General features: G+C 48.0%; 1 protein-coding gene and 4 non-coding genes across 5 annotated transcripts in view; 3 read left to right on the top strand and 2 right to left on the bottom strand.

Moving 5' to 3' along the window:
- VAC14 (VAC14 component of PIKFYVE complex) overlaps positions 1 to 23,767 on the top strand; it is a 124,684-nt gene that overhangs the window by 7,407 nt on the left and 93,510 nt on the right. The window contains exons 2-11 of the mRNA XM_056824618.1: positions 11,074 to 11,224; positions 11,474 to 11,641; positions 12,098 to 12,160; positions 12,483 to 12,590; positions 12,703 to 12,812; positions 13,222 to 13,328; positions 13,625 to 13,759; positions 14,094 to 14,246; positions 17,374 to 17,425; positions 23,203 to 23,347. Coding sequence (XP_056680596.1) covers positions 11,074 to 11,224; positions 11,474 to 11,641; positions 12,098 to 12,160; positions 12,483 to 12,590; positions 12,703 to 12,812; positions 13,222 to 13,328; positions 13,625 to 13,759; positions 14,094 to 14,246; positions 17,374 to 17,425; positions 23,203 to 23,347 — 1,192 coding nt within the window. The remainder of the gene's footprint in view (positions 1 to 11,073; positions 11,225 to 11,473; positions 11,642 to 12,097; positions 12,161 to 12,482; positions 12,591 to 12,702; positions 12,813 to 13,221; positions 13,329 to 13,624; positions 13,760 to 14,093; positions 14,247 to 17,373; positions 17,426 to 23,202; positions 23,348 to 23,767) is intronic.
- TRNAG-GCC (transfer RNA glycine (anticodon GCC)) lies at positions 7,815 to 7,885 on the bottom strand. The gene has a single exon. It is a non-coding gene; the product is annotated as a tRNA-Gly (tRNA).
- On the bottom strand, positions 8,405 to 8,475 carry TRNAG-GCC (transfer RNA glycine (anticodon GCC)). Its single transcript has one exon. It is a non-coding gene; the product is annotated as a tRNA-Gly (tRNA).
- On the top strand, positions 15,472 to 15,542 carry TRNAG-GCC (transfer RNA glycine (anticodon GCC)). The gene has a single exon. It is a non-coding gene; the product is annotated as a tRNA-Gly (tRNA).
- TRNAG-GCC (transfer RNA glycine (anticodon GCC)) lies at positions 15,861 to 15,931 on the top strand. Its single transcript has one exon. It is a non-coding gene; the product is annotated as a tRNA-Gly (tRNA).

Genomic DNA, 23,767 nt, shown 5'->3' with positions numbered 1-23,767 from the left:
AGAGAGAGAGAGAGAGAGAGAGAGAGAGAGAGAGAGGGATCTAAATCCAGATCACTTCTTGGATTTTGTTCCATTTCCTACAGTCTCAACATGAGTGGTCTCCCACTCTCACCTCAGTCTTCTCTTTCTCTGCTTTTCCCCCTTATGTGCTCTTATCTATTCCCAAGGATTCAGGTATCACCTTTGTGGCTGTGTCTCAGCCAGATCTGTGTAATCTGACCTGCCCTCTGCCTCCATGTTACCCCCTGCTTACTAGGCATCTTCACCTGCTTGTCCTATCGGAATTCATTATCTCTGCCCCCCACCCATAAACACTCTCAAGTCTACCCTTCTTCCTAGCTTCCTTCTCTCTGGATGGTACCACTGACCTTTCACAAGTAAAGTCATTTTTGACTCTTCCTTTTCCTTCACTCATTAGAATCTGGATTTAATCAGTTACTAAGTGTTGTCAGCATTTCTCACATCTATCTTCTCTTGACCCAACCACCTTTTATCTGTACTATTATAGTAATCTTCTAATTTAGGGGTTTCTTAACCTGAACGTTATCATTAAACCCTTGCCTTCTGTCTTAGAGTTAATACTGCATATTCGTTCCAGTGCAGAAAAGCAGTAAGGGTTCAGCACTGGGGGTTAAATGACTTGCCCAGGCTCACACGGCTAGGAAGTGTCTGAGGATAGATTTGAACCCAAGACCTCCCCTCTCTCAGCCTGGCACTCTATTCACTGAACCACTTTGCCACCCCCTTAATCTGAGCTTTAAAAAGAAATTGTTTGATAACTGTGTTGTGGTTCAGTCGTTCCAGTTGCTGTCTTTTCTTGGCTCCAGCTCTCAGGGGTCTAGCTCCCATTGTTTGGTGGCCAGTTATTAGGCCCAAGTTGCATTTAACCAATTAACATCAGTTGGCTTTTACTTTACTTTTAAAATATAACAAGACACACAGACATTTTCCCCAAAGTCAGTCGTGCAGGATCAATTAGAGAGAATCAGGAGAGGGAGCAACACTGGAATGAACAAAGACCACAAAAGCCTCCCTGGAAGAAGGTGGTGGGATTTTAGCTGGGTTATGGAAGGAGGCAGGAGGTAGAAAGGGAGATTCCAGGCCTGGAGGACAGCCAGTGTCATTGGATCAACCACATCATGTTAAGAAGCCTGGAAAAGGAGCTGAAGTCCAGTCAGGCCTTTGAACACCAGATGATTTTGTATTAGATCCCGTAGGTGAGTGAAAAGGGGCAGGAAGCCTGACCTGACCTGTGCTTTAAGAAGGACACTTTAGCAGCAGATTGGAGGGTGAACTGGAGAGCGGGGAGACCAGCCAGCAGGCTGTCACACTAGTCCAATGTGAGGTATTAGAAAATCAAAAATTAGAAATTAGAAAATCAGTGCTATGCTGGCTACAAATCTGGCCTGGATTCTGATTTTCCCAGTCCTGAAAGCATCAAAGCTTGGAAACTCCACTCCTGGAATAGAAAAAAACCTAACAAAATGCCAAGGAGGCTCTGTGTCCATGCCCTCTGTCATACCCCCAGAGCACACACTCTCTCTGTGTCTCTGCCTCTCTCATTCATGTGTATGTGTATTTTTTTTTTAATATATTTTATTTGATAATTTCCAAGCATTATTCGTTAAAGACATAGATCATTTTCTTTTCCTCCCCCCCCACCCCCCATAGCCGACGCGTAAGTCCACTGGGCATTAGATGTTTTCTTGATTTGAACCCATTGCTTTGTTGATAGTATTTGCATTAGAGTGTTCATTTAGAGTCTCTCCTCTGTCATGTCCCCTCAACCTCTGTATTCAGGCAGTTGCTTTTTCTCGGTGTTTCCACTCCCATAGTTTATCCTTTGCTTATGAATGGTGTTTTTTTCTCCTGGGTCCCTGCAAGTTGTTCAGGGACATTACACCACCACCAATGGAGAAGTCCATTACGTTCGATGATACCACAGTGTGTTTGTCTCTGTGTACAATGTTCTCCTGGTTCTGCTCCTCTCGCTCTGCATCACTTCCTGGAGGTTGTTCCAGTCTCCATGGAACTTCTCCACTTTATTATTCCTTTTAGCACAATAATACTCCATCGTATGTGTATTTTTTTAAACTATTGCTTCACCTGTCTTGGACTCTCTCCTAACTTTATTTGTGCTTCCCTTAAGCCAAGCATTATTCCCCTTAACAAAGGAGACTAAAGCCATAGGAGAACAGTTGAAGGAATTAGGGATGTTTAACCTTGAGAACAGAAGTCTTACAGGAAGAGGGGAAACTGTCTTCAGTTATTTCAAAGGTTCCTGTGTGGGAGAGAGTTAAACTTGCTCTCCTTGACCACTGAGCATAGAGCTCAGAGCTTCCTAACAGTGAGCCAAGACTTGAGTTTGTTGTGGAAAAGGTTCTTGGGAACACTGCTTTGAGACATCCTCCGTGAACTCTTCCAATTCCAAGTGACTGCTCTTTGTCCCATGTTAACCATACAGTGTCTTTCCCAAGTGGAAGCTTTCTCCTTTCTTGTCACTTAAAGACCTTTTTGTTACTCATAACAAATGCATATTAGCATTCAAGAGATTTGGACACCTCTGTTCTAGATTTGGGACTTCCCAGTATTTTCAGATTCCATGCTATTATTTTTTTTGTTCCTGATTGTGTGTTCCCTCTATCTTTTATATATGATATGTCCCTTTAAAATAAAGATTAATAAAGCAGCTATATTTCTCAGTGGTTAGAGCACCAGGCCCAGAATCAGGAGGCCCTGGGTTCAGATCTGGCCTCAGATATTTCCTAGCTGTGTGACAAGTCACTTAACTTCCATTTGCCTTGCCCTTGTCCTGCTGTCTTTAGAGTTGTTACTAAGATAGATTAATGGGATAACCTCACATGTGGTCAGACTTTTCAGAATTATTTCAAAAATATTGCTTTATCCATTTTTTTTAGTACCTTCAGTTCCTTCTCTTGAGCCCGTCCTTCACCTCACCCCCTTTAGAATCTTAGGCCATCAGAATTGAACTTGGTGGTTTTCTGTACTTTTCAATATTTGATGGCCTCCGCATTTCACAGTATGGGGGTTTGATGACTTGACTAGTGACATATGGCTTAGGATGAAGCAGTTGTGAATACAGCCCTAGGCCAGCAGATTACTAGTGGGAGACAGAGGCCAGGCAGCAATTACTCTTGTAAGCAGTAAAATCTCATCCTCTGTTTTGTACTATATAAATATTACCTCTGATGATTATTTTATTGACATCCCCAGTGCCCAGCATGTAGTAAGCATTTAATACTGTTGCCTGCCCAGCAGTCTGTGTGAGATACATCTCAGAGTTTCTTGAATTTGAATTTCTCTATTAATTATTTGGAGCATTTTTTCGTTTGGCAATTGATAACATGAATGTCTTCCTTAATAGGGAACCAGGTGATATTGTGGATAGAGCACAAGGCCTAGAATCAGGAAGACTTGAGTTCAAATTTGGCCTCAGACACTTACAGCTATATGATCCCAGACAAATCACTTAATCTTGTTTGCCTCAGTTTTCTCCTCTGCAAAATGAGCTAAAGAAGGAAATGGAAATGGCAAATTACTCTCATCTTTGCCAAGAAAACTTCAAATGGAGTCCCAAAGAATTGGGCACAACTGAAAAATAACTGAATAGCAACTTCCTTTATGAACTGCCTGTTCATATTTTTGACCATTTACCTGTTAACAAATGGCTCTCGTTCTCAAAATTTGTGATCAGCTATATACACATGTAATTTACATGAACTCCGTGCACATACACGAAAAGAAAACTTTATTAGGAAACTTGCTTCAAAAATTTTGTCCAGTTAAATGTTCCCTTTGAATTTTAAGTGCATTGGTTTTATTTGTGCAAACACTTTTTGATTTTATATAACTAAAATTGCCCATTTTATTTCCTGTGATCTTCCCAAAACTGATTAACTTCCTACATTTTCTTATTTTCTTCCTTACTCTTTTGCCCTAACAGCTCCTCTTACAGAGATATCAAATAAAATGAGAATGCATCTATATTTTACTATAGAACCAACCCAGTTTTGTTTTTATTGAGACAGCCTATAGACTTGGCTTTTTTAAATCTAAACATTCTATCCTCCTGCCTAAATGGTAGCAGTGCAGTTATTTAGCTTTCTGTGACCCTTGCTTCCTCTCCGGTGAAGTTGAGAATTCTAGTAAAGATGGGTTGGAGTGCTCAGAGAAAGGGTGCAGAGTCATATTGAAACTAATAAATGCAGAAATGGTTCCAAATTTCAATTTAAAAAAAATGTACCCATCAGACAGTGAGTTGGTATTCCCAGTTTCTAGATCAGACTGAGACAAATACAGCCACTCCTAGAGCTGAAATGTTAACTTTCATCTTTCAAACTGTTTCTCTTCTTGACTAGATGGAGAGAAATCTCAAACTGAAGTAGCTCAAATAAAATCAAGTTACTTCCTAAGAACCTTTACAAAAAGATCAGGGATAAACTAGGCAATGTTACATGATCAGCGTATTAGGAAGTCACAGAACAAAGTATCATAGAGGTCAGAGGGGAATGCCTCTAAATTATTATCTATCACTGGAGCAAAGGATCTCTGTGTTGAAAGGAACATCACCCTAAGAATCTCTTTAGCAACAACATATTCACTAGAAGGCCCCTCCTATTCCCGAGATGCCTCTTTTCAAGAAGTACCACTGGAGAAGGGCTTGCCAAGTGTCATTTCTGAGACTCATCAGCCACTTCCCTGTTGAAAGTCAGGAAGTAAAGTACATATGTATTTTTTTTAACCCTTACCTTCCATCTTAGAATCAATGCTTTGTATTAATTCTAAGGCAGAAGAGCAGTAAGAGCTAGGCAGTGGGGGTTAAGTGATTTGCCCAGGGTCACACAGCTAGGAAATGCCTGGGGTCAAATTTGAACCCAGGACCTCCCATCTCTAGACCTGATTCTCTATCCACTGATCACCTCGATGCCCCTCATACATATTTTTAAAGCAAACACAAATCCCCTTAAGCACAGGTAGGCCAGACTTTTTCCATCCTGTGCAATGAGAGTCCTGCTTCTTTTGCCCAAGCCTGCCTGTTCCTCCTAAATTCTTCTAAACTAATTCCTTAGATATGAATTACTGAACCAAGGGGCTACAGAGAGCCAAAATGTGTCACTGATTAACCTGTGAGCCTGGACCGTGTGGTTTCAGTTAAAGCACAAACCCCAGATAATGGCAGCATCTGGAGTGTTTGGTCACTTTCTGTTTTTGCTGGCATGCTCCAGCCCCCTGGCTTCCTCTGCTCCTTCTCTAGAGTTTTCACAGAGTTGACTAGCAGAGACAATGGCTAGATTAGAAGGTAGCAAAAACACATACAGAATCCCTAACTGTGTCACAGGCCATAAAGAGCAGAGCAGCTGGGAAAGCTTATCCAGATGGGGCAAGAGGTATTTAGAGCTGGCCTTGCAAGGAGGTATTGAACTGAGGTGAATGGGAGGGAAGACAAGGTGCCCAGCCTGGCCCCTGTGAAATAGAGAAGATCAAACTGAAGAGTGTGGTAGTCAAGGGGAACTATATTTGGAGACAGAGGACCTGAATCCAAATCCTGCTCCTTTCCCCCTTACTACTTTCATGAACCTATGCAAATCATTCCATGTTTCTCAGCCTCAGTTTATTTGTCTGTAAAGTGCATATCTCTAAGGCCCTTGTGACTACCTCTTCCTTTTTTCTCAAAAATTGTCCACAGCTGGATTGTGACCAGGAGTCTGCTGTATCAACAGCTCTCTCCTTCAGTGATCTCACCCTTCTCTCTCCTGAGCTCCATGACAGCGTCAGCAACTGCCTATGAGGCATCCCAAATTCCACATCTAAAACCAGAATTCATGATGTTGTTCCCCCATCCTCACATGCCTTCACCTGATCAGTGGAGAGTACCCCTATCCCTCCAGTCACGTGGACTTCAGCTTCACACTCATTCTTTGCTCTTCTCTCCCGCATACCCCATATCTGGTCAGTTGCCAGACCTTGTCATTCTTAGGTCCATATCATCTTTCCTCCTCACCCACACAGCCACCACTAGTACAGAGCCCATCATGCCGACCCAGCTAGACTCTTGTAGTTGCCTACTCATTGGTGCCACACCTCCAGACTTTTCCCATTCCATTCCAGTCCCCTTAGAGCTGCCAGATTTGTGCCCCTAAATGCCTACATACAACCGTGTCAGAGTTCTGGGCAGGACACAGTCACAGCTTCCCATCGTCTCTGAGATAAAAAACAAACTCCTTTCTTTGGCATTTAGAGCCCTTTACCATGTCTCCAAGCTGCCTTTCTAGACTGGTTTTATATTGGTCCGCAGCCAAACTGGCCTGTTCCTTACAGGGAAGATGCAGACTTATGCCAGGTATTCTCTGTATTCATGAAATCCCAGGGCTAGTGCCTGTCCTTACACTTTGTATTTACTAATGCTTGTAGGTATTGTATTTCTCCTCCTACAGTGATGGTGAACCTTTTAGAGAACAAGTATCCAAACTGCAACCCTTATGCAGCATGGGAGCCTCCTGCCTTTCCCCAGACAAGGGAGGGAGGAAGCCCCTCCCCCCATTGGGCTGCTGGGCAGAGGGGCAAGTAATGAAAGTCTTCAGGTGCACATGGAGAGGGGGAAAGGAGCAGCCCCTCCACACTCTGGCACTTGTGCCATAGGTTTGCCAACAGAGTCCTGGTAGACCAGAATGGACCTTCTGGGCAGAAATAGTCACATTTTTATCTTTGTGGTCTAATTGCCAAACACATACTACCTGGCTTCTTGTATTGATGAATTCATTCAGCTGGCTATGAGAACTGGGTATTTAGGGGAGACCCCTCTACTCTCCCTCCCCTTAGATTCATCAGATACCATTGTTCATCCTCTCAAAGGATACTTGCGGCACCTGCAGTTTGCTTCAGCTGAATTAGCCTAACTTCCTTTGAGAGAAACCAGAGATGGAATAGGAGACAACCTCAGAAAAGAACCTGGACAAAATGAAGTTTAGACTCAGGAGGCTTCATGAAGAGATATAAGAGCAACAGAGCTTATGGTATGAACATGGCCTAAAGGCCCACAAAGGACAGGTGATGCCTATTGAGAAGGCCTGGTCTTGAATCACTGGAAGTTGGCAGGGCATGGCTACCATCTGATGACCATGCAGAAGATACTAGCCTCAGAAAGTTTGCACTTACTGACTAGGGGTTGTTTTTTTTACCCCCTCCTGAGCCTTACCTAAGACTTGGGGCTATTTCCAATCACTCAGTTGTTGCTGCTCCAGCTTGCTCTTCCTTGCCTTCTCAGGAAGTAAGGCTGCAAAGCCTGTTTGGGCATGTATGGGAAGGTACAGAAGAGCCTGAATGACAGAGGAGTAGCGGAGTGCCAGAGCAAACTTTGGAGTCCACCATGCTGCTGGCAAAAAGGAACAGATAATGCTCTTACTTCTTCCTAATCCCCACCTCTGGTTTCCAAAGAAGTTATCTTTTTGTTTAAAACTCAATCTATAAAACATAAAAAATAATATAATAATAATATAAATATATTATATTAATATAATAATATTATATTAATTATTATTAATGATTATATATTAATAATATATTATTATATTATAATATAATATTATTATTAATAATATTATAATATAATATTATTAATAATATTATAATATAATATTATTAATAATATTATATTAATATAATAATATATAATATATTTATAATATAATAATAATATAAAACAAAATCAGGAAATTTACTTTTTTCCAAGTATTTTATCCAGAACTAAATATCAAATTCATTCTGTTAGAATTTCTTAAAAAAAAAAATGCTGCTGCATTGGCCGGGAATTGAACCCAGGCCCCCCGCGTGGCAGGCGAGAATTCTACCACTGAACCACCAATGCTCCAGCTGTCAGCAACTGTGCCAGGAGCTCTGAAAAGCTTCTGCCTCAAGCCCCCTGCTGTATATGTGGGTTCACAGCACTTTGGTCTTGCTGCCACATCAGTAGCTGAAGAACAGACAAGGTTTGGGGGGGGAATGAAGGATGTTTGGACGTTGGACAGAGTTGATAGCCCATCCAGATGTGTTAGGACAGAAACAAGTGGGACACCTTCTTTCCCCAGACCAGAAAAAGCGAAGGTTTGGGCCTTTTTCCTGTCTCAGCTATTCAGCCCCAGGAATTTGACAGATGTCTCTGGGCACAGTTCTCTTTACAAGGTTCACTGAATTGGTTCCCATTCTGATGACAGAGTGAGGATTGTGGCAGACATTTCCTGAGAAGTTAAAGATGTGAGCATTATTTCTCCCCTGTGGAGTGTGTTTATATACTCACAAACCTGAATCATGCAGTGTCTCAAAAGAGTCCTCAGTTTCTGAAGGAGCCTCAGAGATGGGAGTCAATAAGGGGAAAAAAAATCACTGCTGCATTGGCCGGGAATCGAACCCGGGCCTCCCGCGTGGCAGGCGAGAATTCTACCACTGAACCACCAATGCTCCAGCTGTGCTAGGCAGCATCTGCAGTGTCTTTATTACTTCCAAGCAAACTCCAGTGTTTCTCAACTGACTGATCTGTCCGGTTGTGGGAGCAGAAGTTGAAAGACGGGTTTATTAATAAGGTGGACCTGCCTGTGCTCATCTTGGACTGAAAATCTTCCCATGTTGCTATGGAAATCGGCCAGATCCCAGCATGAGCCTCATAAAAATCATCTCCAGTACTCACCCCAGTGAGGAGAGTTCTGTGGAGATGGCCAGGAATCAGAGACCCCAGGCAAAGAGAAAGGGCCTACTTGGACTGTCATTAGAGGTGGTCATTTAGCTGTATTCTTCCCTGGGGTTTGGGGCCTTTCCCCCAGGATAGCCTAAATTAGCATTGGGTTTGAGTCATGAAAATAAGCTAGAGAGAAAGGCATCTGTTTCCTTGAGTAGATTAATGCCAAAAGATAGGCCGAGGAATTGGGCTTTAACTCTCTTCTGTTACTTTTATTACCAGGCAGTCCCTACCCTCATCCTGGTCATATAGACTCTGCCTCAGAAGTAAACTGCCTCCACTGTACAATGAGACAATCATTTAAAAAATGCACATCGCTGAGAGGATGAACTTTAAAGGATTCAGTCTTCCCAACGCTGGGAAGCAGGACAAATTCAAGTGCTGTGATATTCATTCAGCAAATATTATTAAATGCTGTCAAGCACCCTGAAAAAGCCCTGCCCTCACAGAGCTTACATTAAATGTATGGAGGGAGGCAGGGGGGCAGGTGCACTTGTCAGTACAAAATCACTTCTGGGCAGCAAGGCACTGATAACTGGGAGGATACAAATTGGCATCATATAGAAGGGAAAGTCTGAGCTGAACCTTGAAGGACATTCAGGATTCTGTAAGGAGGGGGTGAAGAGAATGCAATGCAGGCAGGGACGGGGTCATTCTGAAGAGACAGCTGATGATAGACTCAGAGCATATTTCTTATTGGGCATGGCTAATGTAGGAATTCATTTTATTTGACAATACATATTTGCAAAAGGTTTTCTTTTTCTTGCTTTCTCAATGGGTAAGGGAGGGGAAATGTAAGGGAGAGAATTTAGAACTTGTGAGATTTAAAATGGTTGAGGTCTTAAACTGTAGTGATTAAAATAGTGGAAGATATAAATTGTGATAGATATAAGAGAGGGTGAGTAAATTTGACCGCAGAAATATGTTTCACTACAGTGTCTTGGGGGGTTTAAAATCAAATATAAGGTGGTCGCCAGGGAAATATTCCCAATTATTCAAATACCCAAGTCAATTGGGTTTTATAGAGATTTTAATTAACAATACAATGAGTAATCAAAGAAAGAGAGAGTAAGAAAGGAATAAGTATGAAGGGCCTCAAGCCAATATGGCCTAGACCTGAGTCTTAAAAGAGAAATCAGTCAGTTTTTTATAACTCACCATAAGATCTGTCTAAGTAAGGATTTCTAATGACACCAGGCCAGCAGCATCTCAGTTGCTTTCACCAGCTCCCCCTCCATCTGAATGTTTCAGAATCAGTCTCCTCAGAATGAGTCTCTCCAATCTGAATGTTTCAGAATGACTTCCCAGCTCTTCCCTGAGCTCTTATTTTTAAGGGCATTTAAGTCCTTGCATCTACCAATCACAGTAGGCGTTTTTCTAAAAGACAGCCCATTTTGAATTCACAGCTGAATAGATTAATCTCTTTAGTAAGTCAGGGAAAAAATGCTGCTGTGTCGACAAATTTCATTAGAAAAAACCTGAATAAGTTATCACCCTTTTAGGTTTAAGTAGTTTACAAGTTGTCCCACCTTTATAGGTACTTAGTATCCCATTGTATCAATTCTAAAACAGTCATGACTCAAAGAACTTCCTGTCCCTTCCATAAGCATGGATCAAAGCACTTTTCATTGTTTTCAAGGAGCTCTCTGTCCTAAAGCAGTCCTAAGTAGGGTGGAGTAGGGATATTCCCAAGCAAAGGATCCCCCACACTCAAGTAGAGTTCTCACCATCTGCTAGGGAATTTTTTAAAGTAGAAAATTCCCCAATGGGGGAAACCCCTAACATTCATAAGTCTGAGAAATTTTGAGGTTTACAAACTAAAAAGTATTATTGAAGTATTTAAAAAAAATAAAGAAAAGGGAAGAACATGTAGAAAGAGAAAAGACAGAGCCCTAGAGTATTTCATTTTATGTTAAGAGAAACTGGTACAACAAGGTAAGGAAATGGCTAGACAGCTAGGAAAGAACCTAGATTTACTCTCTCCCAGTTCTCCTTTCTAAACAGGTCATCCTTCTCTTTTCACTATCCCAACCCCAAAATATGGAACTCCAGCAAAGCAATTCTCATCTCCAGACTGCTCGGATTTTTTGTTGATTGAGCTAGCTGTGGATCCACTGCTTTGCCTCTTAGAGTCCTGAAGGTGGATGTGGAGGCTTCCCTAGTCTCCTTGAGTTTCATGCAGAATTATGGGGAGGAATGAGGAAGAGCGAGGAGAAGAATTCTAGGCACCAGTAGAGACACCCTTTTGTGAGGCTGCTCTACAAGGTGCTCCTGCCTCCTTTCGGGCTCTGGCCCTACCACCCCTCTCTGTCCTCTGTCCCTAGGTTGGTTCGGGAATTTGTGGCCCAGAATAACACGGTACAGGTTAAACACGTGATCCAGATTCTGTCTCAGGAGTTTGCCCTGTCTCAGCACCCTCATAGCCGGAAAGGGGGCCTCATTGGGCTGGCAGCCTGCTCCATTGCATTGGGCAAGGTAGGTCTGGGGAATCTTCGGTATGTCCCCATGTTTCTGCAAATGTACCTCTGTTCTCTATGTCCTCAGATTATGAAGTGAGGCTTGTCACGGTGCCCAAACCTAGGAGGCAGGCCCCAAGCCAGATCCTTAAATTTTGCCCTTGGTTTTGTTCCAGGGGTGCCCGTTACAGGGAGGAACCTGAATGGAGATTTGTGGGGCTTTGGGGAATTTCCTCTTTGTTCACTCATTCCCTCCTCCACCTACCAGGACTCGGGCTTGTACCTGAAGGAGCTGATCGAGCCGGTGCTCACGTGCTTCAATGATGCCGATAGCCGGCTGCGCTACTACGCCTGCGAAGCCCTGTACAATATCGTCAAGGTGGCTCGGGGCTCCGTCCTGCCCCACTTTGATGTGCTTTTTGATGGGCTCAGCAAGGTAAAGACCCTCCTTCCCTGTGGAACTGGGGCTCAGCCCTCGACTAAGGGTTCTAGCTTGGTTTCCAAGAAGGCCCACCCTGGGAGACCTCCTTTGAGCTCCCCTTGTCACCCACCACCTGTGGCCTCCTTCCTGCCCTCGAGGACCCTCCCAACCACTGCTCTGTTCTCTTATCTCTGGAGGCATGCGGGGCCGAGCTTGGCCTGCTTTTCCAAGACTAGATTGGGGTGGGAGGAGGTAGAATAGGGCACTTTGGAGCCGGAGGAGGAAGAGCCTCCTAAAGACTGAAGCTGCGCCTTGGTTCCTTTCGAGGTTTCACTTCACATAAGTCGGGTTCCTTAGGTGAAGGTTGTAAAAATGAGGGCTCTCGGGCCTGCTAGTCAGTGCCAGAGCCGCCACAGCGATTTCTCCCTCCGTTGTGATCTGTTAAGCTCCTCTCATCTCCTTGTCTTCCAGCTGGCCGCAGATCCAGACCCCAACGTCAAAAGTGGCTCCGAGCTCCTGGACCGCCTTCTGAAGGTATCGCCGTCTCCTCTGCCCGCGGGCCTCCCCAGGGCTCCCGTTCCCTGACCTCCCCGTGCTGTTATTCTGGGGAAGCCCTGCTTGCTCTTCCAGGCTTGGCTGGCATGTGGCTTATTCCTGCCGTCGGGTCTATCGGGGCCCCCTTGGCACCTCCTGGGCCTTCCTCCCTGCCCGGTCTGGTAGCTGTCAGCTCCTTCCCCGCTCTGCTGTCCCAGCCCCTGGGCCACTGGATCCACTGGACGTTCTGGGGAGGAGAGTGTGGGCGGGTAGGCCGACGGCTCTCCCACGCCCTGCCTTTAAGATCTGCTTTGGCCCACAGGACATCGTGACGGAAAACAACAAGTTTGACCTCGTGAGCTTCATCCCGCTGCTGCGCGAGAGGATCTACTCCAACAACCAGTATGCCCGGCAGTTCATCATCTCCTGGGTAAGAGCAGGCCCCCCTCCCGGGCCGGGCTCGTGGGGTGGGCCCAGCAAGGCAGCTCCTTCTGGGGTTCTTCGGAGAGCGTGACTCTTCCCTTTGCTTTCTTTTCGCTCAGATCCTGGTTCTTGAGTCTGTGCCCGACATTAACCTGCTGGATTACCTGCCCGAGATCCTAGACGGGCTCTTCCCCATCCTGGGAGACAACAGCAAAGAAATACGGAAAATGTGAGTGTGGCCCGGTAGAACCCCCCCCCCCCCCCCCCAATGAGCGGCTCGGGGTCCGCTCTTCCTCTGAGCCCCACCCACTGATGTCCAGGGTAAACGTTACAGGCATGGCCCTCCATCCCCTGGAACTCTGGGTGTCACCCGTCGCCTTTCAGTCCTGAGACAGCAGGCCAGGCAGCGGGGGGTAAGCGCCCAGGGTCCCCCCGCTGAGGCCAGATGTGATCCCAGGAGCTCTCTCCGTGGAGCCCCGGCCTCCCTGGGAGCCGAGCGCTCGCCTGGCTCCTCCACCCAATCTTCCGGCTGAGGAGACGTGGGCCAGAAAGGGGTGAGGGGCGGCCTCTCTGACCCACGCACCGAACAGCTGTGAGCGTGGCTGGCAGTGAGTGCCACGTCTCTCTACTCGTGGCAGGTGTGAAGTCGCTCTGGGAGAATTCCTTAAAGAGATTAAGAAGAATCCGTCGAGCGTCAAGTTTGCAGAGATGGCCAACACCCTGGTGATTCACTGCCAGAACTCGGGTGAGTGAGCGGGCCTGGGGCCTCAGGGCTCTGCGGCTGCGGGGGGCGCCAGGCTCCGGGGGGGGGGTCTCCTACTCACTGCCAGAACTCGGGTGAGTGAGCGGGGCTGGGGCCTCAGGGCTCTGCGGCTGCGGGGGGCGCCAGGCTCCGAGGGGGGGTCTCCTACGGCGGCAGGTGGCCTGGGGACCAGGGTGCTGTCCTGAGGCTGCCCGGGAACAGCGCCAGCGGCCCCCCCCCAGGCCCAGGGCTTCCCGCCCCTCGCCGCGCTCAGAGGGCACGTGCGCCTTGTCTTCCAGACGACCTCATTCAGCTCACAGCCATGTGCTGGCTGAGGGAGTTCATCCAGCTGGCTGGCCGCGTGATGCTGCCCTACTCCTCAGGGATCCTGACGGCCGTCCTGCCCTGCCTGGCCTATGATGACCGCAAGAAGAGTATCCTTAGCCCCAGGCAGCCCAGGGGAGGCCACCCTGGGCCGGGAGGGGGAGGCTGCGAGCTTCCTCGGGCCCCACGCTGACCCTCCTGCCTGAGGCCTCTGCTAAGTGGGGCCCTGCCGGGCCTTCTCCCAGGGTCCTGGACACAGAGCTCCGCCTCCAGAGAGCTGGGGTTGAGGGCAGCATCCACGCCGCGGCCTTCCCAGGAGCTCAGGGACCCTGACCCGGGGCCCATGGATGGGGGGGGGGGGGGTAGAAGGCATCAGAGGCAGAAGGGGCCCTGGAGCCCGCGTCCTCCCCACCACCGTGCCACCCCTTACATCAGTGTGACCAGGCATCAAGGAGATGGCCAACGTGTGCAACCAGAGCCTCATGAAGCTGGTCACCCCCGAGGACGACGAGCCGGACGAGCCCCGGCCCAGAGCGCTGGGCCACGCGGAGAGCAGCCCGGAGGACTCCCTGGCCAAGCAGGAGGTGACCGCCAACGGTGAGTCCCCACAGCTCAGCCTCCTCCTGTGCCCTTCTCTCCGGTCCTCATCCCCTGGCGCCCAGACTGTGGCCTCTTGGCCCACGTGGACGCCCCCCCCCCCCCCCCAGCCAGCCTCCTTGTTCCCTGCGTGTCTCCCACCTCCATGCCCTCGCCTGGGCCGGCCCCTGTTCCTGGAGCCCCATTGCGTCCAGTTTCTCCAGGGCTCAGCCCAGGGGCTGCTTCTCCTGAGCCCTCAGAGCCGGTGCCTCCTCCTGTGCTCTCCTTGGCTCTATTCCTCCGAGGGGAAGCTCCCCGAGGGCAGGGCCTGTGCTGAGGCACACACAGCAGGCCCAGGCAGGGACCGAGGTACGCAGTGAGGAGACCCCCCCAACACACACACGCACACGCACACACACACGCACGTCAGAGATGGGCCTCAGAGGCGGCGGCCAGGAAGTTTCAGGATAGAGTAGCCCGCAGGCTGCCAGAGCCTGGGCCTCCCCATGTGTCTGGGGGCATCCCAAGAGTTCTACGGCTGGCCTGCCCTCCTCTGCAGCATCAGACTCAGGATGGAGAGAGCTGTCAGCTTGCTTTTGGGGGTTCGCCTCTTCCATGCCCCCATGGGGAGTTTTCTTGACAAAGATCCTGGAGCCGTTGGCCATTTCCTCCTCCAGCTCGTCTGACAGGCAAGGAAATGGTGGCGAATGGGGTGAAGTGACTCGCCTAGGGTCACACGGCTGGGAAGCATCTGAGGCCAGATTTGGGCCAGGAAGACGCCACTGAGCCGGTCGGGATACCGGCCACCTTCCCTGGGCTGTTTCTTTGCTGTTGCTCCTGGCAGACTTTGGCTCTGTCCTCATCCGTGCGCACGCCATCGGGCTGACTCGTGCGCTGGCTCGCACAGGCTGCCACAAGGTGCTTTGAGCCCAGATCTGCTGGATTCACGTCGGGGTTTGTGGGGGTCCCGGGAGCTCTTCTCATCTCTTCCTGCCTGGGCTCCCAGCGTCCTCCAAGCTGAGCAGGCCGCCAGGGGCACTGGAAGGGGTTCCAGAATTCCAAGGGAATCCACGACTGTCCTGAGCCCCTCTTAACAGAACCAGCAGGCCCGAGCTCGGCGGGCTCCCATCTGTGGCAGGGAGCACCAGGGAACGCAGAGGCCTCCGGTGTCATGTTACAGCAGAACTGCCCGCCCCGCCCACTGAACCAAAGAAAACAGCTGGAGGCCGAGCCCAGCACAGCTGGAGCATTGGTGGTTCAGTGGTAGAATTCTCGCCTGCCACGCGGGAGGCCCGGGTTCGATTCCCGGCCAATGCAGCAGCAAACTTTTGAAAGAATTTTTGTTCTAGTTCAGTCTCTCTTTTTCTGTCTCCCTTAACGTGTCACTGATGTGCCTGGCCCTCCAAAGGGAGTCTCCATTAGTAGCCCAAGGGACCTTTTCTTCCTGGAAGATCTTGGGGATCGTCCCCCTTCAGCCACAGAGAGCCTTTTAAAGCTACCCCAGAGGCCCGAGTCAGTGACGCTCTTTCCAATCCCACGCTGGGTGGCCAGCTCAAGCCCTCTGCATGTGGAGAACAGCAAAAGGATTGGACTGCAAGGACAAGACAGTTGTTAGAAGTCTTTCTACCAGCAGGAGCATTGGTGGTTCAGTGGTAGAATTCTCGCCTGCCACGCGGGAGGCCCGGGTTCGATTCCCGGCCAATGCAGCTAATTCACCTTTTAGAAAGGAAACTCCCATATGTTTTTCCACATGGCTACAATCCAGCCCAAGCCTTACCACACAAGTCAAACCCTTTGAGTTATGATTTTAATGCCCTATAAATGGTGTTTTGGCAACTCAGAGCTCAGGCACTGGCTGTGCCTTGGGTGTGGTTCCTCAGTGGGCTCACCTTTCCAGCCTAGTATGGGAACTCTTCCTTGGAGCTCTTATTGCCCAGAGAGGCCCAAGAGATACTACATGTGTAAACTAGGCTCTGGGACTGGTTGAATGAATGAACTGGCCCAGAGAAGGCAAAAACTGAAGGTCATCAATCAGGAGAAAACCCAAAGAAAAGATAGCTATTTAGAGCCTTTGGCTTCCTTTTGGTGTCCAAGTTATTGATTGAGGCAGTCATTCTGTTGAAGAAGAGGCCTCTGGGTAAGAAGTCCTTTTGGAGCTATTCCTTATTGACTAAACTTTCCCTTTTAAATTTGAGATCCCTAAACTGTAGCATCATCAGACTACAAGAGAGAGCAGTTGAGCCACTGCTGAAGTAGAGGAAGAGCTGGGCTTGTCTGTTCAAACCTCTCCTGCTGGAATTTGAACCAAGCATCAATGTCCATACCACCCCATTTTTGGCTATTCACCAACAGAGAAGAGCCACAGAAAGGAGGATTTATTTTCTCATTGGGGAACTCCATGCTAATGGGAGTTATGGAATAGCTCTTATGATAGCATATACCCTTAGAATAACATGTTCTACCTAAAGAAGGGGGTGGGGGTGGGGGGCAAGTCCTATCCCATGCATTTGAAGTACTGTTTGGTATATTAAAATTCCAGTGAGGTCAAAAATATGAATGTTCCCTTAAAGTTCATTGTCATTAGATTCCATTTATGTCAGGATATAGCTCAAAATGTCACCTTTCTTTCAGGCAGAGAGAGATTGAGCACTACCAATACCCACTTCCTCCCCCTTTCTGTCTTGTAAAGTATAGTCATCCCAAATTTCAGCCAGAATCCTAAAGAGGCTCTCCAGCTCCTCGGTGTCTAAAAAGGCATCATCATATGACAAAGGGAAAAAAAAGTTAAGATTTCTGATGTCATTCTTTTCATCTTGAGTGCAGAAAATCAATTTTGGAGGATGAATAAATTCCTTATTTTAAGAGGGAATGAGCTGATTGGCTAAATATTAGTAAAAAGGATTTGAGCTAGCCAGCAGACTTAGGAAGAAGTGGGGGGGGCATAGACTTGGTAGCGGATCTGCCCTCCAGAGACCGAAGTCCCCCTTTGGAATTCTCCTGTCTACTCAACCTTGAAAGAATAGGATGGCCCCAGGCCTGAAACTAGCCATGATCCCAGCATCCAAGGGAATCACGGCTCTCAGGAGAGATCCTAATTCTAAGGGATACGTGGCCTTCAGGCTAATGGTTGTTCTTGCCCTATTTCTAGGCTGCTTAGATGCCTCTTGTGATTCCAGCTTCAATGTCTTCACTCCAGCGAGGTAAGTCCTTTGTGCCACCTGAAGGCCCTTTTGGGGAGGGGGTAGCCTGTGTCTTTAGCTCGAAGTAGGACTTTGGGAGGAGAACCCAGAACAGTGATCATCAGAGCCTTTACTACCAGCCTGGATGTCAGAAGGGAAATGTAGGGCCTGCTTCACACTAAAGGAAGGAACCTCAGGAAATGCGGCAGAGCACGGGGGGCTAGAAAGAACTGCGGAGGCCATTGAGTCCCAGCCTTCACTTGCAGATGAGCTAATGGGTCACAGGCTATGCTAAAAGTCGACACGTTTCCTTAAGGAAGGCCCCTGTAGAGGCATAAAACAGGGCAACTCCAGAAGAGACTGCCTGTGCTTGCTACAGGTCAGGCTGCCAATCCCCCTTTCACTGTGTGTGGCACCAAATTCAGGATCCATCATAGGAGTGGGAGCAGGACAGGCTATGTCAGGCGAGAGCAGCGTGACAGGCTCACCACGCGGTGGCAGTGTTGCCACAGTGATGCCTCTGGGCTCCTTGCCATTGGAAATGGCTTGAAGCAAATGGGAGCTTTTCTCCTTTGACAAATGTAAGAAATCCACTGCAGGATGAGTGGTTTGTTGCTTGGAGGGACTTTTCCCCTCCCATCCCACCCCAGGCAGACTACTGCCCTGTCCCTGTTGGACTCTTGGAACTTTGAGGATTAGGGAAAACTGATGGCCTCAGGAATGACATTTTCTCGAGGAGAATCAGCAGCAGCTTTGCAGGGGACTTTGCCCATTCGTTTTTCTCCTGGGCGTTGGCTCTGCCCTGTAGAAGTCACGTGCTGTAAGAAAAGGGTTTCCCCCAAAGTCTGCTTTCCCACTCATAGTATGTGTCCCTCGTTAGGCCAGTCATCTTCAGTGAAGTAAGGTCCAGCCTCTATGACTGGCGCCAGAAACTGCTCGACTCTTACAACAGTGTGTGTTAAGAGTTCTTCCCAGGGCTCGGCCCCAGCTCCTGAACAAGCCACTCTCTCTGGGATGCTCTTAGCTTTCCCGTGGGGAGAGCTTTTGTCCACAGCAGCTCTGTGACCTGAGCCATACTTGGGATGTGTTGAGGCTGCCGGTGATTTTTGTCAAAGTGAGGTAAACTTCTTTCACAAGCTTATTGTCTCAAAGGTCCCCAAGGAACTTTCGACCCATTTGATGGCACTCGCTGAAGGCAACTGGTTCAATTCAAAAAGCATTTTAGACATTGGGAATATCAAGACACAAGTAAAGCCGTCCCTGCCCACAAAGACCTTCCATTTTCTTAAGGAATACACTGCCTATACAAGTGTAATATGAGGAAAAAAAGCAAGAACAGTGAATGATGAAGATCAGAAAGTTTGCTCAAGGAGGGGACACCTAAGCTGAGCCTTGAGGGAAGAGGAGGATTTGAGGTACATCTGAAGAGGGCTGGCACAGATGCCCAGAGATGGGCAGTGCAGTGTAGTGCACCTGGTCCAGGTTATCTAGTAGGTAGAGCTCCTGAAGACATATGGAAGAAGGCTAGGTAGAGAGGAGGGGGTAGACTAATTTTGGGAGGCCTTCAAGGCTTTGGCATTTGGTCTTAAGTTTTCAGACTAGGAGAACGATGTGCCTTGAGGAGATCAGTGAGGCATGAAAGGGGAGAGTGGATTGGAGAAGAGACTCAAAGCAGAACTTACTGCTCCCATTAACACAGAACTACTGGATTTCTCTGTTGTGAGGACCCTCGGCACTCGTCTCCTCCAGCTCAGAAGGGACCAGAGTCTTGGCAAAATGTTCTCTTTTGGGCTCAGAATAACTGAAAGGATCATTCCTAAAATTGCCAAGTAAGTGGAGTTTATTAAAGCCCATGGTTGCCTTTTACTCCATACCAGCAAGCACAATAGTTTTATTTTACAGGGAAGCCCCCTGGAGTGGTTTAGCCTACTCTTAGCTGGTTACCACCAAGATGGGTCTCGATGCTGAGCAGGCTTTCCTTCCTTGCCTTTTCCTGTGGACTCAGAGCATCCTGACCTCCTATTTCTACTCTGGCTGTCGAAGGGTCCTCAATTCGAGGGAGGCTGTGTCTTGCCACAGCCAGAAGCTTGTTCCATGCTCTCCACCTTCATGGCAGAGGGCAAAGAATCTTTGACGCAGATGTGAGCAGAGTGTCTTTATGGGGAGCTTGGCATTCCCAGGGCTACTTCATGGGACCCTCCTGACCCTCAGTCATGCGATGGCCATTTGCTGAGACCCACAGTTGCTTCCACAAAGGCGTAGGCTTTCCTGATTCAGTTCTAGGAAATAAGGTATTTTAGGCTGGGGGGGAACCAGGGTGGCCTTTCTCCTGTAGCCAGCCAGAACACCAGAAGACAAGGTAGTCCAGCGACTCAGAAACAGATCAGGATCCAGTTTGTGAGCTCTGCAAAAGCCAAGCCCTCGGCCATTGGGCAGCCTCTGTTAGAGCAGCCAGCCCAAGGGCAGGGATGACCTGCACATCCTCTCCTGGCCTGGCCCCCGTAGGGTAGCATCACTGCTGCCTCTCAGCTGGCCTGGGGAACCTGATGAAGAGAGGCCCACAAGGAAGCATCTCCTGATGAGCAGAGTGACACAGTGGAGGGAGGGAGGGCTGGCCACTGTGTGTTCTCAGACATGTGCACACTTGGGAGCATACATTGCTCCGAATGGGTGTTTCAGGAAAGGTAAGAGAGTAAATATTAATTCCTCTGTCCAACCCCCCTCCATGGGCCAGGCTCCTCTAATCACAGTGCAGAGCAGGACTGTAAGAATTTATTGCTGGAGGGGGGCAGCCTTGTGACTGATGGAGAGCCAGGCCTAGAGAGGGGAGGTCCTGGATTCAAATCTGGCATTAGACACTTCCAAACTGTGTATGACCATGGTCAAGTCCCTTGACCCCCATTGCCTAGCCCTTACTGCTCTTATGCCTTAGATGCACAGTACTGATACTAAGCCAGAAGGTGAGGGTTTCAAAAAGCAGCAGCAGCAGCTTTGACCAGAGGGTGTGCTTTGCGTGTGCTTGGCAGGACAGGGGACTTAAGACTGGTACTTTTCTACTGTGGTAGATAAAGATGTTATTCTTGCCAGCAGCCAAGAGCTAGCATTTCATCACCATTGTCAGCAAACTCTCCTAGACCTGATATCTTGGGGTCTGTACCTGGCTATATAGCCCAGCGTGGACTCATTTCCACGGGGCCAAAGTAGTAAGGGCTGCTTTTACCCCCAGCTGACTTTTCTTTGCAATTTCTAACAGGAAAGTCTGTTTCTGATCTTCCCAGTACCATGGTGTTGGCCATGCAGTGGTAGTGTTTGGGGGGCAAGTAGAGGTGATCCCTTGGTATGTCTCTTCTCGTGGGACACTGAGCTGATTGTCACTTTTCTCCTAAGTTCCAAACATGTACATTTGGGGACCAAACTCTTTTTTTTTTTAATTTTTTTATTTTTAAATAATATTTTATTTGATCATTTCCAAGCATTATTCATTAGAGGCATAGATCATTTTCTTTTCCTCCCCCCACCCCCATAGCCGATGTGCGATTCCACTGGGTATCACATGTGTTCTTGATTCGAACCCATTGCCACGTTGTTACTATTTGCATTAGAGTGTTCGTTTAGAGTCTCTCCTCAGACACGTCCCCTCAACCACTGTAGTCAAGCAGTTGCTTTTCCTGGGGACCAAACTCTTGGGCATAGAAAAAGAGGAAAGAACCTTTGCCTAGAAGGTTCATGGCAAAGTAGCTTCTGGTGTTCTGCCATCCTATATTCAAATATTGATGAAAACCAGGTCTCCACTGCAGGGCAGTTGTATCTTCTAAGAACGGAATAATGTTTTACTGCTCACTTGACATGCAGAATGTGCTAGGAGGAACATGTGAAAAACCAACCCTTTCCCTTCCCTTGGGAAAAAGTCAAATCTTCAGACTCTTGTGCCTTGACAATAAGAAATAGAAAGACCATATTGTAGATCTCCCCGGACCATGAGCAACGTGCTGGACCACGTAGAGCCCAGGTCCCAGCTCAGCAGAGCGACACAGCAGTTTCTGACGTTGTGCCGTCTACCAGGGACCCCCAGAGGCTTTGGGGAGAGCAGGATTCTGCTGGCAGTAAAGAAAAGGACTTAATGGGACGTGCCTAAGAGCTACTGGAGGGACTAGGAGTTGTTGGCTCACGCCAGCCAAGTTGGAAAGAGGTCACAGCTTAAAGATGTCATGAAGATAAACTCTGCCTGTGGAAGAGAGGGAGTAGAGCAAAACAGAAATCCTAATGAAATTCAAGAAATGGAGTCCCTAGACCAGCGGCTGGAAGCTAGAAATTTGGCACACACCGTTCTATTAAGGAATCTCTGAAGGAGAAGCTAAGCAGTTTTCTGTTTTCCTGGCTGGGATGGGAGGCTGCCAAAGAATTTTGGTACTTTGGGCTCTCAGATCCCAGGACCAGACAGAAGTCTTCCTTGGGGAAGATTGTGTCCATTTGCTTATTGTCCAAGCTCATTACAAGAGTAAGAACCCAATTCAGGGGCCCCACTTTCTGTTCTGTACTGCAGATCATATACCCAAACCATCATCTGGCCATCAGGGAATGGGGCCATCCACCATCACTCTTGTAATGGGCATCATGGGGAACCTCAAACCATATTAACCAGCGATTCCATTTGAAAGTCACACAGAGTGAGAGTGTGCCCTTTCACATCAAATGAGCTTCCGAAAGGCTTCGGGCAAATTAAAAAGGCAGAGCTGCTGAGTTCTCAGTGTATGTGAATAATTCAGCATCTTAGAAATACCACTTTCTGCAGGCAGCCATCTAACTGCCATGTAGAAGTCTGTGGGAAATGCCACATCCTGGGAGGCATTGTTAGTCACCTTGCTGGGAGAAACCATGTTGAGAATGCAAAGAGTAGCCCCAGCCACCAAAGCCATCTTCCCTTCCTCAGAGTAACAGTTTTAAAAGCCCAGCTCCAAATTGCCACCAGAAAGCTACAAGCCTGTCATAGTGAAAAGTGTTGAGAAATCAGATGATCCACATTCATAGCTCAACTCCAAAGCTTCCTAATTGTATGAACAAGCCTCCAAGTTTCTCTTTGCTGTCTCTAAAAAGGGAGCAATAACATTTGCAGTCACCTTATAGAGTTGTGAAGGAAATACTTTGTCAATCTGAGAGGTCTATGGAAGTTTGAACTGTTACTATTGCCGCTGTTTAAGAGAATGCTCTTCTCTGGTGGGGAAGAAAAGTGTGTCAGTCTGAATCCCAGAAAACCCAAGAATTTATGCCTCTTGTGGAGCTAAGCAGAGGCTTTCAGCTGCCCCCTCATCAGAAAAAAAGCAGACTAGAATCTTGTAGGTTCAGTAAAGGACCTGATCAGGAAGGGCAGAGGTACTTTCAAAGTCTTAATCCTCACTTTCTTGATATTGTTCTACTGCTTGATATCACTGAAATCTGGAATGAAATAACTTAGAGAGAGAGGCTGGATGGCCCTCTGACCTGAGGTTGGCTGGAGACTTTTGGCATGGTGTGTAGGAAGTTTCATCTGGCCAGTGCTAGGGAAAAGAAGGAAGTCCCTGGGGCCTGATGGCCCACTCCTTGTGTCCCCGGGTCACAGAACAAGTCCCAAGACTTTCCTGAATGTGTGAGGAACCACTGGGAATTTGCAGTGGACGGATGAGGGACCTCCCTGTGAAACATGACTCAGTGCCCCTGCACTGAGGCCTCTGGGCGTTGCTAGAGGGCCAGGTTGGAAGCTCAGCCAGCACAGGGGTTTGGATGACTGTTGCTCAGGGCTGTCTTCCTGCTTTTGTCTGCAGTGCTGAAGGGCTCCCCGTCACACTGAACCTGGACGAGATCATGCAGGTGCTGAATGGCCACCTCCACGAACCGGCCATCGGGATGATGACCAGGATCGCCGTCCTGAAGTGGCTCTACCACTTGTACATCAAGACTCCTCGAAAAGTAAGCCTAACCCTAACCCTCCCAGACCAAAAGCATGACTATAGTCAAGGCTTTTTCCTAACACGAGTTCTGGTTTGACTACTGAGTTTAAGATGGTGACACAGCATCCAGGTGAAGATGTTGAGTCTGGAGAAGAGAGATTAGGGCTCACCAGATAGGCATGAATATCATCAGGTAATGATAAGTGAATCCATGAGTGCTGAGGAGATCCCCAATAGTCTAGAGGGAGTAGAGCAGAGGACCCAGGACACCCCTAGGGCACCCCCTCCTTGGTAAGTGAGACCTGGATGAGAGTGTCACAAAGCAGACTGAGAAGGTGGGGAAGAGGAGAATCAGGAGAAAAGAGTCATAGGAATCTAGAGAGAAAAGAACAAGAGGAGAGTGTGATCAACAGGGTCAACGGGTGCAGAGAGGTCAAGA

Source organism: Monodelphis domestica, chromosome 1 (genome assembly GCF_027887165.1).
Source record: "Monodelphis domestica isolate mMonDom1 chromosome 1, mMonDom1.pri, whole genome shotgun sequence".
Classification (NCBI taxonomy): Eukaryota; Metazoa; Chordata; class Mammalia; order Didelphimorphia; family Didelphidae; genus Monodelphis; species Monodelphis domestica.
Note: the sequence above shows the minus strand (reverse complement) of the source record. Positions and strands in the feature narration are given on the sequence as shown.